Here is an 18,609-nt window from a genome sequence, read left to right as displayed (position 1 = left end):
TGTACAGCGATTCCACTGTATGGCGTTGTGTCCCTGTCAGGCGGGTTGCAATATAGATACATCTTTTTTTCCTCTTATTTCTCTTATATTTTTACTTTTTTCTGTCAGTGGTTTCAAACGAGTAACAAAACGCGACTTTTAAGTGAGATGCTCTGGATCGACCTCGGCTATAATCTACTCAGAATGTTAACCACCCATACAGGTCTCTGACTAGTTCACATAAATAATTCACCAAATAGATAACCCACAACTGTGCCTAATTGCTACTCAACACAAACTGACACAGCAGTGTAATAGACACTTTATAGCTAGAAAGATATTAAAAAAACAAAACAGGAAACAAGCTTTTCTCGCTTGCGTCTAACAGTTCGTCCAGTTCGGGAACCTCACTTCAGTCATTTCGGTCAACAGCCATTTCGGAGGTTTCAGCAAAAAAACCTCCGAGCAGTCCGACGTGTGGGTTTTTGCTCCGTTTCTCTGTGGATCCGTAGCAGCGGAAGGGTCCTTCTCCGTGTTTTTCCTCGCAGCCGTCGTGTCGCGGCTGTACTGGCATCGGCCCTAGCGGCCTGTTCCTGTAGGTCCATGGGTGCGTTGTGCTCATAAGATGGGGGCGGGGGGGGGGTGGTGTTGGCTCCAGCTCCGGTCCGGCCACGGCATTGCTACTCCTTGGATTTCCCCCCCCTCCCATACAGTATTAATCTGTTGGGGGAAAAAAAAAGAGAATGAAAAAAAGGGAGAGAGTTTCAGATCGGGGTCTCGCGCTTGAAGCTCAGCAAACGTCGAGGCAGATTTGTGAGACGAGGGGGAAGCCGCAACATGGGCTTCATCCTCTGCAAACATCAGCCATTCTCTCAACTGTCCCTAAGCCCAAAGCACACAGTGGTGGCGGTCAGCAGATTCCACCAAATTGCCGCTGCCGGTGTTTGTAAAAACCTCTTTGATCCGACAGCATTGAGCGACGGGGACGCTCTCCTCTGTCGAGGGGGTCGGGGCAAAACGGTCCGCGCATCTCAAGAGCTGCCATTCTTTGAGGGCGACATCTTGCAACGGGTAAAAATGGAAGCGTGAAAAACAAAATCGTAGTTTGTTTTAAATGCAACTATCCATTACAACTATTTTTTATCTATTTTATCCATCCGCTAGGAAATTATACTTCAGTAACATTGTTAAAGAAACACTTGCCACAAAGCATCTCTTTTAATTGCACAGCACTATAATGGAAAAATGTATGTTGCTTTACATTACATTAAATGGCCTAAAATGCGCTATAAATGTAAAACATGAAATTAGTTCTATATTATAAAGTCCATCTCTTGCACAGGGAAAATGAAGCACAAAGCCCACGCAACATGACACCACTTAGGTTTCTTCATCACGCAGGGTAAAACCGCCGGCGCGTCAAAATGCTTATTTGCGATCACAGCTTGCGGGGAAACCGGCCCGCGCGCCTGATTTGTTTCGACTCCCGAGACGTTAACAGCCAGACGGCGTGCGGAGCGTCGCGGGGCGTCGACGCGTCCGCGCCCGGACACGTCGATCCGTGGACAGACGCAGCGGGGAATCACTCCAAACTTACATTTCCATTAATGCCGCGTGAACCTCTCAGGCTGAGGTCACGGATTGGATTATGAAGTCGGGAAGGAGGGAGCGAGTCTTTGATCAGTCTCGCTGACACAGAGGACGTGAAAAGAAAGACATCACCCCCCCCCAAAAAAAAAGGGACACAAAAAGCTGCTTGGGCACAATGTAGATGGGTGTCCCGTCCACTGCCAGACAGACAGAGCGACAGTTGGGTATTTTAGTTTCTGCCGTTTCAGATTACTTGAGCAGCATAATAGAGGGTGACTGAGTGACTGATGGATTCTCTAGTCTCTCCATTCTCTCTATTCTCCGGGAAAAAAAAGGGGACGACCGACGGCAACGTTGAGTCACCGCTGCTGGACGGGAAAAGGCAGCTGGCTGTGAGTCAGTTCGGCTGGCGATGGTGTTGGATGAGTGGCTCGGCCCCGGGCCCCCGGAGCAGAGCCACCTGAGTGAGTGGAAGCTGGCACGAGGCTCTTCGTGCCGGTGTCATATGTGCAATATTTTCCACACTTTTATTTTCTTCCCTAGTTTGTTGATACGCAACAAATCCAACCAGCGTCAACTCATGTTTTTTTTTTTCCAGGACCAAATGGTTGCATGGATGTCTTACTGTTTATTTTTTTCTTAATCTTACAATGGCAAATAATAATAATAATAAAAATAATAATAATAAAGAAAAAAAAAATATATATATATATTTTTTTTTACAAACAAACAAACAAACAAACAAACAAACAAACAAACAAACAAACAAACAAATAAATAAATATAGCTGCAGGCAGCAATACAGTAGGGTCCAGATTGGCTGTTTAATGTATGTATTACAGTTTTCCGGGTTCTGTGAAACGCAGCACAACTTACAAAAGTTACAAACACCTTGGACTTTCGTCTGGACCAATCAACGTGCACTTCACGTCACTGCATGTTGCTCTTCTGGCGTTCAGTTTAAATATCCCTGAAGAAAATGAGATTGTTCTAAAAACCATAAGGTGGCTGTCTATCTGCAGTCCGCAGAGTCCTATCTCACGGTGTCTCTGTGGAAGGAAATCACTCCGTGTGGCGATACACTCACTAGGGATGTAACTGTATGAAATACCACAGTACGGCATCTACCAAAACACCACGGTATACCGTATTAATGCTCCCCCCCTTTGTTTTCTGTATATCCAATTAATACATAGTTGATATAAAAAAAAAAAAAAGAAAGACGCGTGGTAAAGGCTCTGGCGTGGTGCAGCACAGGAAGACGCTTGTCGGGGCTCCCAAATTCACAGGAGAGGCGAAATAAGGACATGTATATAAAAATACGACTTCTTTCCAAAATTGAAGATGTAACCTTTAATTCACCTCACCCTATGTCGCCGCCGCCGCACTGGTAGCAGACGGCCAAATGTTGTAATAATCCATCCGATGAGTAATTCCCCGAAGTGCCATGTTCCGCTGTCGTGTTGTGTCGTGGAATATTGGCGCGAAGCAGGTCTGCACGTAAACAAAGATGCCGGAACGCGGCGCCCCCGGGGAACACGCGGTTATATCGAAATACAATGTCTTCATTTACAAAAAGACCAAAGGGGTAAAATATCAGTCGAACATCCCCGCAGACATCAACCAGGTGAGAAGGTGCATAAACACGCACTGACACGCCTAGTTTGTCACCTCTAACCACTACAAGGTGACGGAGTCTACGCTGCAGACGGGACACGGTGCAGATGAACATTCTGAATCAGAACCTGCACATTTACAGTACAGAGTATGATGACATCATAAAGCGTCGAACTGTAAATCTCACCCCGTTTGTTTGGAACGTTGGCGTGTCTGCCGGTGAAGCGTGAACTTCCGGCGACTGTGGGTCAAACTTAGTTGGTTTTTCACTCATTTCTGCTCCGTATGTGCGGATCGATTTGGACAAAACTTGCACGTTGTCATGTCTGCGACGTCCCGGTTCTAACGACACCTCAATGGTTTCCGCACCTTGTTTTGTCATGTTCCGGAAACATTTAGCCCAAAAACCCAGGGGGGAATCCAGCCGGTCCCTATAAATAATACTAATACTGGTATAGTATAGTACAACGATAATAGTTAAATAATAATCTGTCTATCCGTCTATCCGTCTGTCTGTCTGTCTGTCTGTCTGTCTGTCTGTCCGTCCGTCCATTCATCTATCTATCCACCAGCCTATCTATCTATCTATCCATTTTTAATAAATAAGCTTCATTTTTTATAGCACTGAAAAAATACATAAGAAATAGAGAAAGTAGAGGAGGCTTTCTCATCCACAAAGGACAAAAGCTGACTATGCTGACTATCCATGTCTTTGAATTGTGTCCGCATTTGTAATTTATGTAACTACTTAGGACTATATATATAACTTTATTCTATTGTGAAGTACTTTGGGACTGTTTCTGGAGAGGTGCTCTATAAATACACTTTACTCACTTTCCCTCTGACAATACATCTTTTAAACAAAGACGTAGACGCTGATTAATGAGACAAGCGCTGCAGTGGGCGTCGAGGTAACTTTCAGGTATTGGCTGGTTCTGCCATTTGTCCTGAGTTGAACCATCTTTCTCCTTGTTATTCCCAAATTTTACTTTTCCATTTCTTCCCAGAAATATATTTCTGGGAATGTATATATATATATATATATATATATATATATATATACAGTATATATACTGTATATTATATATACAGTATATATATAATTTTATATTTTTTTTTAAAGAAAGAAGCTCCTTTCACATTTCAAACTGGCACATGGAGCGCACACTTTTGCTGCTGTCAGGATAAAAGTTCCTCTTATTTGCTCAAACTAAACGGGGAAATCTGAATTGGCAACCTCGTCAAGGAGGGCATCCGCAGATGGAAAGTAATAACGTGATGCGGTAATTCCCCGGGCCGCCCACACGGAGACCCACGACAGTAAAGAAGCAACACACCTGTGGATCACCCGCGGCGGGGGGGGGGAACGCCACACATCGGACATCATGCCGTGCAGAACGAAGAGCCGCGCAGAGAGGGACGCTGTGACCGGATCCTTGGGCTGGATTCACGATTTACGGCGCCACTGGGATGTTTTTAGATGCAGCTGCTGCCACTACAAAGCCCGTTTTGGGAGTTGACCCCATGTCTGGGTCTGTTTACATTTGCCCAGGAGATGTTCCACTGAGCGGACCCGGTTTTCTCAGCCATTACCCAGCGTCCCCTCCAATAATAACGTCCCCTAAAATAATAAACAAGAGTTTGGCTGATGACGCGTGATGTGGGCAACATCCACTGAAGTATATTGTTGGGTCGTAACAAGGGCTAAATAAAAATGCTGAGGGGCGGCTTGGCGGACACGGTTTGGAGGCCTAATCTTAGACTTAATCACACTTTTAATCTGGACTAACTGAGATGGCCTTTTCTCAGTCACGGTTTAAAATAGTTTCAGACTTGCCCTAGTCTTGGTTTAAAAAACCTGATTCCCAGAAGGAAGATTAGAGCTAATCCAGGTCTAAGTGAAGGCTTCAATTCAAAGTTTGGATTAATGGATGTGGCCTCCAGGTCGATCTTGACAATAGAGGAAATTGACAAGACCAGCACCAAGACCAGAGAGAAGGAGCCGACGAGTCCTTCGTCGCCTTGTGCCGATGTCAAACGATGTGGTTCTGCCCCGATTTTCCACTCGCAGACAGGTCGCAGTCAAATCGGCGCTCGCTCCCGTGATCGACGATCGCTACGTGCGAACCGTAAGAGACGTGATCGGAGAGCTCGTCGATGCCTGGCACACGCCTGGAAGATATCCAGCAGGCGAAATAGCAAAATATCTGGTCCTGTCGGAGAGCCACGCAACGAGCTACACCCAGCGAGAGCAGACACGGGGTGAGGGGGAGGGGAGGAGTCGAGAAGGGCTGACAGAGGGCAGCGGAGCAGCAGCCAGAACCACCTGCAACACGACAACTACATGGCTACAGGAGCTATTTTATAAACAAACAGCGATCAGCATTTTTTACCATTTTCTGATTTTTTAATGGAACAAACCACTAATGGTTTAATAATAATAATAATAATAATAAATCGATAACTAATAAAAATAATAATTATTATTATTACATGTGTTATTCTATTATTTATTATTATTATTATTATTATTATTATTAATAATAATAATAATAATAATAATAATAATAATAATAATAACACTCATTTTTTTTAGCTATTATAATAATAACAAAAAAAGCTATGTAGACTGCTCGTTTCTTGCCGACAAGAAAGAGTTTACTTTTTGGGAGAAAGAAATCCTGTCCCACGCACCCCTCCAACAGTATCGCGCCATTTCCCGGTGTCACTTCTCCTGTATGTTTTTGTGACAAAACTTCCTTTGGAGAACCGCAGACTCGTCTGGGATTCACCTCCTGGTGAAGGATCTTGTAATGTCGCCGATCGGTCGTGTAGTGTGAAAACCACGACGACTTCAAGACTCCCGATCACAAGACAGAAAGTTGTGTAGTGTGAACAGTACAGCGATCTGACGCCTTTGAAAGTCGTGTCGTGTGTCCGTGGCATTAGTCTCGGACTTTGTAGTCTACAACTGATTCATCTTACATTAATCAATGTCTCAGAAAGGCGTTTTAAAATTCCGGATAAATTTAAGTAGGATTATCTTAGTCCTGATTTAGATCAAACCTTGTCTGCGAAAACTGACCCTTCCTGTCTTAGTCTGAAAGTGCGAAACTTTTATGACATCAGTTCTTGATTAGGAAGCTTTCTATTCTGATCCTGCCCCAGAAATTAAATCTTCTTAGTGAACGCGCCACAGGCATCTGTGATTCGGATAATTATGCAAACGGTATTTTTCTTTAAACATACTCTTGTGAAGACGACGGTATTCACCAGAGAGCGTACTTTTCATTTTTTTTCAGCGTGACATAAAACAGTAGTAAACAATGTTCGACATCCACTCCAAATATTGTACCAACAGTATCCATCACATTTGCATTACGTAAAAAAACAAAACAGTTTTCTTGCTCCCAAGCTATGTGCCTACTTTGTTATTCATAATAAACATCCCGCTGCGGTTCCGACATCTTTTTATAGTCTCCCGCTGAAGCTAGAAGCTGGAGGGACGCCAGCGTACAGTAGGTGAGCCCAGCACCCGGGGCCCAAGATGGATGGGGCCTTTCAGCGCGAGCCGAGCCTGAGTCTAATAAGGGGCCTCGGCAGACGTGTCTACTCTCAGTTAAAGTACGTCTCTGCCAGAGATCCCCCTGCAGCCTCCCTGCCTCTCCATCTGTGTCAGGGCCCCGGCGCTGCCCGGCCCGCAGGGGCTCCCCGGGCCCCGTTCGTCGAACCTCTGCTCTCATTTAATAATCACAGCGTCACAGAATGAAACGCTGGGGAAAGGGATCTGACCCTGCTCGGACGTCCGGGGGAGCGCTGCGGTTCAGAACCTCCAGGAACCGAGGGGGAGGTTTAGGGTTTTTCTGACGTCGCGTAATTCAATTTCACTAACTTGATTCGACTGTGAATGGCGGTGGATGGCTTCCTATCTCTCTTCACGTTCCACTTTGTTTATTAATATTGGCTGTCCACCTTTGCCTTCAGCAAAGCAGCAGGGTTTAACCAAACATTTAACATTTTTTATTTTTTTTTATTATTCTTATTATTTAAATATGTATTTAATTAAAAACAATTCGTATTCATTTCATTTCATTTCGTTTAATAAATGTTATAAATTGGTAAATAAAACAACTCCTCATATAATATTAGAAGTTGTTTTATTTACCATTTTTTTCTCTACCAATCTGTCATAGAATAAATTAATCCATTTTAAAAAAAGTGGTTGACAAGCTCGGAGGTGTTTTTCTTTTAATAAGGGCTGTTTGTTATATTTAGTCTGCTCCCTTGTATGTTTGAGTAACTACAACAGAGAACGAAACAGACCCGTTCGCATTTTCCATCAACCCCCTAAAAGGAGGCAGAGGAAGAGATACAAAAAAAAAAAAAAAAGCGGCAGATGGTGTTATTCCTGAGACATAATTGTGGCGGAATGTTTTAATTTGACTCCGAGTTAAGACAATTTGTTTTTTTTGGAATTTCAATTCCTGAGCCTCTTGGCTTGCACATTACTTTTGATGACAGCTCCGTAGGAGCTGGTCAGAGGTAATGAAAGAAGAAGCCTCTCCTAAATGCAGCTGGATGGAGAAGGTGCTGCCAGGCTATTTTCAGATGACAGACAAATACAGATCAGATGCTCGGCAGAAAACCATCTATTGGTGGATTTGAATGTGGGAATCCCTAAAATATTCATATCAAACCATCGTCAGCGTCAAAAAAAAAACAACAAAAAAAAAAAGGATGGCGAATTCAATTCATTGACCAGTGATCTGATTTGGAACGAAGAGGGCGTTTATACAAATATGTTTGGGTTGTACCAGGTGTATGTCTGTAAAATGTAGAAATGAATTCAATGCGTCAATGTGCATGTGATGCATAGGGAATATTACATCGGGAATTAAAATAAAAAATAAAAGTAACTGTAATTCTAGAGTTTCCAGAGTTATTCTAGAGTTATGCCCACATTCTCCAATGCTCTCATAACTCTGTTCCCTTCTATTTTGTACCCCCTCTTTGAATGATCTTTTTGAGCCTTATTTTATTTTAATTTTATTTGTATTATTCTATTCACTTACTGCATTACGTTATGGGTTAGGGTTAGTAACTATTGTGCATAATCTCCAGGTGCGTTGTAAAGACATTTCACTGCATATATGTATGAACGTATGTATATGTATGTGACAAATAAACCTCTTGAATCTTTAATTCATTACAGTTACGGAGAAAGCTATGGTCATGAAAAAAGTCGGTATTTAATTGGTCGATATTTGGTGGCACGGAAGCTCAGTGCTGAGCGCTGTTGCCTCACAACAAGAAGGTCCTGGGTTTGAATCCCAGGCCGTCCCAGGGCCTTTCTGTGTGGAGTCTGCATGTTCTCCCCGTGTTTGTGTGGGTTTCCTCCCACCATAAAAACATGTATGTTAAGGGTTAATACTAGTAAGTACTAATCCCAGGAGTGTATAGCATGGGTCAAATGCAGAGCACACATTTTGTTGTATCCTACTTGTAGAATGACAATAAAGAGATGTTCTGTTTGAAGAAGTTATCAGGTTATGTGATTAAAATGATGACATTACTAATTAGAATTCCAACTGGATAATCAATAATCTGTAATAGATTACATTGCAGTTGTAAACAAATACATGCTAGACTAGTACATAATTAAATGTGGAAAAAAGGAGTTGCAATTCATTTTAGTTACAGAAAAAGGCCCAAGTTAAATTAGTAAATAGATATAGTTTTATATTGGTCTTTATCAATGTATTTTAAAAAAGTGATCAAAATGTAATCAGGTTATGTGACCGAGGTGCAGTAACCCGTTTTTTTCCACTAGGTACACACACATACAAAATGCCAATTAGGTCAGAGCAGCCGTTATTAATCTCTTCAGGCTTCTTGCTTTTTGCTAAAAAGTTGTCCCAGATCTTCAGCCTTTTAGCCTTCACTGAAACCCACCACCAAAAGTACGAAAACGGCTGCTTTGAAACTTTTGATTATTTGCTGTGTATGTGTTCCAATGGGATAGACGTGGTGTCCGGGGGACCCCCCAGGGGTCCTTCAAGAGGCTCCAGGGGGTCCAAAGCAAAATTATGAAGAGTTAAACTTCACTGTTAATTAATTCACAAGACATTTGCAACATTTGAGAATGTAGATTAATGATTATTTTGATCATAGTTTTACTGTTATCACCCTAACAATAAAAATCTCCTTGGATTGGAGTTCCAGAGAAAAAATATTTTCAAATGGGTCCGTGGTCTATTATTGTACATATCGAATTGAGAGTCATTGATATAAAAAAGTTTGAGAATCACTGATCTAGCCTGTTCATCTTTCAGTGTGTGTGTGTGTGTGTGTGTGTGTGTGTGTGTGTGTGTGTGTGTGTGTGTGTGTGTGTGTGTGTGTGTGTGTGTGTGTGTGTGTGTGTGTGTGTGTGTGTCATGCAGTTGCTCACCAGGCGGTGGAGGTGTTATAGGGCAGGAGCGTGGGGCTGTGGCTCTCCCCTCTCAGGCTGTGCCGGGGCTGGTAGTGGCTGGGGATCATGGGCTGGGCCTGGGCCTGGACCTCGCTCTCCTCCGGCATGGATCGCTGCCACTGACTCCGGGCCTTCTTCAGCCAGCGGCCCCCCAGGCCCCACTTCTCCAGGTAGACCCGGCACAGCTCATAGTTTATGGCCGAGTAGTAGAGGAAGTCCAGCGCCAGCAGCACCATGACGAAGAAACCGTAGATCCACACGCCGACCAGGGCTGTGTAGTTACTGCAAGGGGAAGGGGGGGGGCGGTGAGGGTTAGGCCGGGTTCACGCGTCTGCGTGGGTACGTAAAGGTCTCAACAGGGCTAGGCAGCGGAGGGGGCTACGGGTCCCCGTAGGTCGCGGAGGAGCCGATGCCCACGCCTGCCAAATCTCAACGACGACAAATGATTCGTTTGAATTGTCAAACTTCGGCAGGCGGGTTTAGAAACGGAAAAGAAAATGTAGCGGATGGAAAAAGCATATTTTTGGGTTCTAAATTTTTCAAATAAAGTTTGAAAATAATTCAAATAAATAATAACTTCTATGCATTCTGTACATTGTGTTTTTTTTAACTTAATGTGACACTGACCCCCAGTGTGCGTGTAACATTATACACAAAACCCATACAAGTATAAGAGCAAAGAGCCACGCCCGCGTCTCAACACCCCCGTGCACGTCGGATACGTGGAGACGGAGAAGCAGAACCCAGCCTTTACTGGGGTGTCTAGAGGGGAAAGTAAATGGTTAAATTGCTGTGTCCTTAAAGGCCACTACCACTGATCTCTGACAACTGCTTTTAAATTTCTAGATCTCGCAATGATTATCCAAGACCTCATGCCCGCTCAGCGTGAAATAAAAATGTTGCTCTCTCTTTCGCCCTCTCCATTAATGACGCTGGCTAGAGGACTCGTGTTCAGGACAATCGTCTTCATTCATCACCGGTTGCCATGGTGCTGCTAATGCATCGGGGTTTCAATGACTAACCACATGGGGATTTTTCACTCTGAGATAAATCAAAGGGTAAAGCAGGACATGGTAATGGCTGTAGGTGGGTTTTAACTGAGGACTACCTTCATGTAACCCTTTGAGTAGGGCTGCCGCAATTACTACAAATGGCGGCGGCGGAGCCGTTCAGAGGGCAGCTCTGACGACCCGGGGTGTGTAGTCCATGGAGTTACCTGCCGTCGCTGCGTGCCAATGTAAAAACAGGGTCATTTTCAGCAAAACTCTCCCGGGATGAATTCAAATAAATACATCTCTTCCGTCTGTTCCATTGTCCTGCTTTTTAAAAGCCGTTCTCGATGGGAGGGGGGAATTTCATTAACGACAACAAACATGTTAATCCATCTTATTTGGCCCCTCTATCTATAGCGTCTCCTAAATCTTTGCTGCTGGTTTTCACCTCTCAGTAATTCCCCGGATTCATTACCCGCTGCGGAAAGATTTATGCGCTTCGCATTAAATGTTTCCTTCGTTTTCGCCCCGCACCTATCCATTTAAACGAGTTAAATTCACACAAATAGGGTCCTATTTGTGGATTCAGGGAGGGTTTTGTGCATGACTTTATAGAAGTGATTTGATTTCATTAGGATGCAGCAATCCTGAGAGAGAGAGAGAGATATTATTCTGCTCCTATGAGATGGATAACACAAGATATTAAGCCAAAAGAGAACATTTTAAAAATGTATTTAAATTAATTCCAAATGAGTATTTCAGTCACTTTTGTTGGATACCGATTCGACATTGGAGATGCAGTACGCGGCAATATCCAACTAGCTTCGGTGGTGTTAAGGATTTAAGGTCGGCAAATGAGGTCATTCGACTTTGAGACGTTGCTTATTATTTGCCCCGTGACTGGTCTCCATCTTTATTTGAGAAAACATCATCTCTGACACACCGCTTCAGCGAAGAACGCTATGTCAGTTATGTTGTCTGATGGGTTATTAGGGGACGGCTGGAAACAATGCGAAATCGGCCCGACATGTCGTTTTGTCATAGCTTCCCTCTCAAATAAATTGCCAAAGCGATGGGCCAAGTCAGATTTGGCTCCAGGTGCGAGGCTGGATTACCGCAAAGAAAACCCGTCTTCAAGCGGTTGTTTTCACGAGCTCGCCTGGGACGCTGGAACCAGATTGCGGACGCGGGGGCCCCGTCGTCACACAGTCGAAAAGCACATCGAGCGAGAAGGAAATCTCTGCATACAATTTGAAAGATAAATGATTTGTGGGTTGTTTTTTTTTCTCATTTAGAAAGAAATATAACACCGTTTAATGGACTTTGTGGAATGATGTGAATGAACACTTTTGAAATGGGAGAGACAGGGGGACCTTTAAGCCAGCCAGCCAGCCAGACCATGGACAGGCCTGGGAAGGGTTTGTCGTCACCTCTCCGTTTAAACAAAATGTTATGTAATGATAAACATGGCAACTCGAGGAGGAAACACAGATATCATCATTGCCTTACTTGGTGTTTCTTTATTTAGTAAAACTCATGGTTACCGCATGTCTTCATCCAAATGTCAGGATAGTGTCAGCGGCTTATACAGTATACTTTCACTGAGCAGTGCTCGAGCAGGAGCTGGGGTGGGGTGGGGGGCCGGGCAGCGGAGGGGGCCGCGGGGTTTGGTGATAGACAGTTGAACTTCCCGAGCCAGTAAATATCGAGCTCACAACCCCGATGGAAATGGTGGCGCAGCAGGCGGTACGCAAATGAAATATCACAACCAAAAGAACGGACGCGGTGTCCAGGCGGTGTCACCCGTCGGTCTCTGAAAAGGCGATTTGAAGCCTCGAGTTTGGGTTTACGCTGCCAAGACAGACATCGAGTCGTAACCTTTTTGAAAAAAATTGCCAGCATAGTGTGCAGTGTTTGCACACTACTTGAGCATACGGATTGCTTCGACATACCCAAGACTAACTTGGCATACTAAATAGAATGTGAGGATGCCATTTCAATGTGGTCTTTGAATGCTGAGATGGGGTGAGATGGAATGAAACCACCAAACGGCTGGAGAATGGAAGAAAACAAATGCAAGACCTGTCAAGCGAGACAAATATAAGACTCTTTATACCTTAACATGCTCTTTATGGAACAATTATTAGACCCTACAATGTATTGACTTTGTATCTCCAGCAAAAGGGTTCATTTCTTTCCATTGACTTCCATTCAGTCTGAGGTTTTTTCGATGCCAGCATCTAGCGGCCGCTGCCTGAACTGCAGTTCTCCATTGGGTACAAAGGCCCGGCCGCAGTGGTTGCCGCTCAGTGGCTGCCGCAGGGCAGTCAGGACATCCCAAGACAGAGTCCTGCTGCGAGGTCATTAGAGGAGCGAGCACTGGGCCTCAATCAGAGAGAGCTCCCGCACAACCAGTGGCCTCATTTCGCAATGCATCAGAAATCCAAAATCCCGGACTGGGCCACAAGGGAGGATGAGTTTGTCCACCTGCCTTTATGTCCGCCATGGAAATATGATAACATATTGGTATTTGTGAAGATAGGACTGCAATGCATGGAATGATGCTATCCTGCAGCATAGTCGGGTGAAGTCCGTGCCCTTGACACCTGCCCTGTTTACTGTCATCTGGAGGCGTCCCACTTAACCAGCAACAATTGCTTTCAGGCGTCTGCTCTCCGCTGCCATGTTTTTTAACCCCCCTGTAGTTGTGGATCGATGTCAAAGTACCCTCGGAGCAAGAGGTAAATGATGTCAATAAGTGTGCGGTTGTCAGGGGAGCCTGCAGCCTATCAGCCGACGGGCAACAGCTTCTTATGTTATTGAAGAAAATCCAGAGACAAAACACGCTGTTTAAAGTGGTTTCTCTTCACCATTTACTCCAAACTCCAAACTCAAGCTGTGAACATTGTTTATCTTTCTATTGTGCAACCCTGAGTCATAGGGTAATTGAAAAACCTGGATGGATGGTAAGCCTAAAGATAATCCCACGGGTGTGTGCTTACTGTTGGTCAAAGAACACTCTTTTTGAAATACAACATGCTCAAACTTTTGTGGGAATTTAGAATTTGGCTCATGGACGTCTGAAGGACTCCATTATTGTCGACTGACCCTCGACTTTTACTTTTAGAGAAGACTATAGCTGCCTTCAAAATTGAATATTACCATACTATCTAATACTTCAAATTTTTATATTCGAAACCATAGAAGGCATAGGCAGAGTATGCAAACTTTACCAGGTTGACATACTATATGCTGTGAAATATCATAGTATGTAATCACTGCACACTACTCAGGCAAACATATCCCACAATGCATCATGAGAACAAGGCGGCGGCAAGATTTCTGATGCATCTTCGTGATCAACCGCCAACGCGCAGTACGATGATGTAGTACCGTACATCCGAAAAGCCGCCGTTGACCATAGCACACACGCGTAGCACGCAACACGGCGGCCAGCTGCCGTTGCCCCTACTCACTTGTGAGCGTAGCCGTCTGACGTGGTGGTGAGGTTGATCTGCATGACCGCCTGGAACTCGGTCTCGTTGCAGCAGTACTTGAAGGCCGTGTTGTTGTGGTGGCAGCAGAACATGTAGGTCTTGTTGTCCGAGAGGCGCGGGCAGTGAAAGCCAAAGTGGTAGCGCCCCTTGTGGTCGGAGTAGGGCTCGCACACTCGGTAATGAGCCGACAGGGCTGTGGCGGAAGGTCAGGTGAAAAATGCAATCAGAAATCTGCCGGGAGGAGATGTTGCGGCAGATATTTCATGAAGAAATAATGAAGTGCACAAACACGTGTCATTCACAGTTTCCTGGGACAGAACGCAACATGGGAACTATAAAGTAACGTTTTCTTTCATTTCATGCTAATCGAGCAGATAGGCCCTAAAAACCGAAAAAAAAAGCAAAAAAAAAAGCTGAATATTGTTTGTTTGAATGAATCTGGAACTTTGGCATCTGGGGTGCTTGCCACGCTGTAATTCCATAATTGAAATCACGGAAACACCCTCTGGCAACTGAGGCTCCTGCACGTAATCACCATTTACTGATCTGTCAGAGAAATGTACCAGAGACAATGAGTGTCAATTTGCCGGGCTCATGGTGGGTAAAATATGCGTCACAATGGACCAGAACAAAACCGCTTCCCCGATAAGATGCTTGGCAGCGTTTCACCTCCTATTTCCATTGATGAACCGAGGATGAATATTTAACCGTGTCTGGAAACTGGCTGCCGCGATGTGACAAGAGACACGATTGCTCCGTGAAAAAGTACCTTTACCGAACCGCAAAGTCTCCGTCTTCCCCACACAGACGCCGCCCGCGGCTCCGCTTTCTTTTTTGGCTTTTCTTGGGTTAAGTTTTTATCGTCCTCGGTTTACTCTTAGGTAGATTTTAACACATTTTAATAAAGCGAAACCGGAACAACGCTTCGACTCAATCCGTCATCGACGAGCGGGGTTGACGGGCGGCGGGCGTTACGGAGGGGGAAGTCGAAGGTGAGTTTCTCTATAATCTCAACCGAGGACAGATTGGCATTCGGGAGGGTGTGGGGGGGTCGCCAACTGTGCTTATAATGAGGTTGTCTCGGCCGCTTCCGCAAGACGGCGACCTCCCCTCTGACCCACCTAATTGACAGTCCTTCCGCTGAACGGGAAGTTCGAGTGACGGCGAGGATAAGGCGGCGACAAAGCCCGGCGACGGATTACGAGTCGGGGACGGATTCCGTGGAAAATAGAGAACGATCCACTGTCTTTTTTTTGCCTTTGCAGTTTGCACTGATAACGTATTCCTCCGACGTGGATCTCGGTAAGAGCCCAACATTTCGGCCCCTAATGCCAGTCATAAATCTTGCCGTGTCATTTGAAAGGCACGCCCCCACCCCCACCCGGCTCCACCCCGAATCTGATGGCTCCGAAATGAGCTCCTCATAATAAACGCCCTATAAATCCCCCCAAAAAAAACATAAAGGAGCGGTCAGCGATGCGATTAGAGGTGAGTGAATTCTCCATTAAAAACCCCAAAGCGCCTCAGCACGGGGAGCAGACGATAAAGTCCTCCGACAAAAGGGGAAGGAAGCGCCGGTGGAAAGTGACAGGCCTGTTTACAGGGGGAGCAGCTGGCCCCATTCAAGGCGGTGCTGTCACGTCATCTTGTTAATTACATGACCACCTCTCGTAGTGCGGGATTCAGTTGTAAACACCAGACAAGTCTGGTGTTTACAACCTGGTGTTTACAACCGGGGGGAATAGACGCGGAGACCTCCCCGGGTTGACGACGACCCCGCGTCCAGGTTCGGAGGTAGTCGGCGTCCGTCGTGCAAACCCCTTCAGTGTAAATGTTTATACCCACACGTGTCCCGCCCGGGGTGGGGGCGTGGAGACGAGGAGACAAGATCAACTTTGAGGGGCGGACAACAACAGACCTGCGGTGGACAGGAGGAGGAAGATGACCGTCAGGGCGTTTAAGGACTGTCGGCTGGTGATAGTCATCTTCTCGTCCTCATATGGGAAGGAGGGAGGGAGCGGGAGGGAGGGAGAGGAGGGGAGATCTGCTCGTCCGTAGCTTGAGGGCGTCGGCTCCTCTCACATGGCTGCTGCTGGGAGACGCTCCACCTGGAGGGAGGAAAAGGGTCAAAATGGTCGTTCATTAAAAATGCCCGTCCACCTGGCTGCTCCGCTGGCTGTGAAACCTCACTGTAGGAGCTACTGTATGTATCACTTCATAGGAAACAAGGAGAGGAATTCCTTTCAATTATTGTCTTATTTTTGGTAATTGCACTAGTGCTCTCTTGTGTGTCACTCAAGAGAATCCCTATATACAGTATATACTGTATATATTCAGTATATACTGTATATATATCCAGTATATACTGTACATTGTTGTTAGTTGGGAGCTACAGTGTTCTCCTGCTTGCTGCTCGCCTTTGTTCCCCGAATAATAAAAAAATTCACTTAAATTTATATTATCGGAACCAGCCTCTTGACAGCATGATAAATCATCCATTTTATTATTCAAACGATGACTCAACTCTGGAACTCCATTTCTACAAGCATGTACAAGCACAGCGATATCGTAAGAAACTCAATCCCTCAGTTTGCACTTCACATTTTGTCTGACATTTTTTTTTTTTTTGCGGCAGGATTTCTGTTGGAGACGACATCCTTTCGAGTCTGTTCGGGTCTTAGGCGCCAACACAATACATCCAATCGCACAGTTTTGACGGACGTTTTCGATTTAGTGAAAAAATGATCTTTATTTATTTTGCATGGTTTGAGGGTGGCTTCTGGGCTCTAGTGCTCAACACCCCCGACGAGGTGTGCTGCGCAGGAAACGTAGGCACACAGTGAGCGAGAGATATAGGAGTGAAGAGCCTGAATCCCCTCATTGGATAGAGGAGTGTAGCAGCACAGCACGGCGGGGCAGGTAGGGCAGGAGGGAGCGGCTGCTTAAACAGGTTTGTCCCATCAGGGGGGCGTGGAAGTGTGTGGCGCCGTCGAGTTGTCTGACGAGGACATCGGATCGCTTTGACACGCTGGAACAATCTTTCCGTGCCAAATTGCAAAGCTGCAGCGGACACACACACACGGCTCCTCTGTCTGAAAAAAAAAATCTGTAGAGCCTTTCCACCGGTGACCTGGTAGCTGTCCATTTTCTCGTGGTAATTTAGATTTATGACCGCGCACTCTCTCAGTGTTTGCCTTTGCTCAGTGGCAAATGTATGCCTCTTTTTTTTTTTTTTTTTTTTTTTTTTTTTACCGCTCAGAGAATTTTACATAATTGGTCCCCATCTGCTTCTGTTGATCTGCAAAGTTAATCTGAATATGAAATGTGAAACGTATGCAAATTATTTTCAGATTTTTCTCATAAATTAGTATTTTCTTGTTTTTTCTTTATGTTGTTGTTGTTTTTCAGCCGTTCAAGTTTAGTCGAAGTTGGTGCAAAGTGGGTTTGTCAAATCCTTTGCGGTTGGATGAGCCTTTGAAACTCTTATCACCAATTCTTCCTCGTATTTTAGGCGGGTCCGGGTAAACGCCCAGCTGGAAGTGGCCGTCTGCCTCAGATAGGGTTACCTTAAACTGATTACACTCACAATCTATTGAAATCTGTGTGGGCATTATACATGGCAGGACTGTGGTTTGGGGAAATGTTTCTGATTCCCCAAATAACTGAATCTACCTTAGTCCACCTCCCACAGACAGCATAATATGCTGTCATGATGAAGTTCAACAGGAATGGGCTGCCGTGTTAATTAAGTATGCCTTAAGGAATATGAAGGCAGAATTCCCCCCGCACAGTGATGTTGACTTTTCTTCAAATGAAACCGCCAATGCTAACATTATAAAGGGTCAAAATATCGAGACTTTTTAATAAGTCTTCCCTCCTGAATGTGTACTGTCTGGAAAATCGGAAATTACCTTTTCTTTCTCATTTCCAAAATGAAGTTGTCTCTCTTATTTCCAAAACGTTGAGTGGAGTAGTTGCATATCCCCTCACCCCAATGGTATGCCTTTGAATGGGGCATTACGTTTGTTTTGTTTGAAATACTGAAATAATCAGTTCCCTGTCAGTTTTTTCTACCGGCTTCAATTTGATTTATTTTTCATAACATTGATTGGGTAATAAATGACATCTTGGGCTCAAACGAGACACACCTGAATCAATAAACCAGGTCTGAACGTATGTTCTGAATGAGTCGCCGGCTGCACCGAGCTGAACCACGCCGACGGAACAACCCGGCTCTGTATGGCGCGGTGTCCGTTGCCGGGGTCTTTAAAAGCCTCTTTTACTTCAGAAGAGCCGTTCCTTTTTCACAGACATCTCCAGAGGCTTGTTAAAGTGGATTTTTTTCCCCCCTTCCTCCTCCTCCTCCTCCTCCTCCTCCTTCTTTCTTTTTTTTTTCGGGTCAAAAAAAAGCCCCAACGTTGGGCCAGAGGAAAAACATGTGCATGACCAAGGAGCCATCCTATCT

General features: G+C 45.0%; 1 protein-coding gene across 1 annotated transcript; it reads right to left on the bottom strand.

Annotated features, from left to right (window-relative positions):
- Positions 1 to 576: 576 nt before the first annotated feature.
- Positions 577 to 16,129, bottom strand: shisal1b (shisa like 1b; the record flags this gene model as incomplete). The annotated part of the gene is made up of 4 exons (XM_080002508.1): positions 577 to 699; positions 9,635 to 9,937; positions 14,124 to 14,337; positions 16,063 to 16,129. Coding segments are annotated over 4 exons (585 nt in total). The 3' UTR covers positions 577 to 698.
- Between the last annotated feature and the right edge of the window lie 2,480 nt (positions 16,130 to 18,609).

Source organism: Zeus faber, assembly GCF_960531495.2.
Source record: "Zeus faber genome assembly, chromosome: 6".
NCBI classification, from domain to species: Eukaryota; Metazoa; Chordata; class Actinopteri; order Zeiformes; family Zeidae; genus Zeus; species Zeus faber.
The sequence above is the reverse complement of the archived record's forward strand: the minus strand, read 5'-3'. Positions and strand labels throughout refer to the sequence as shown.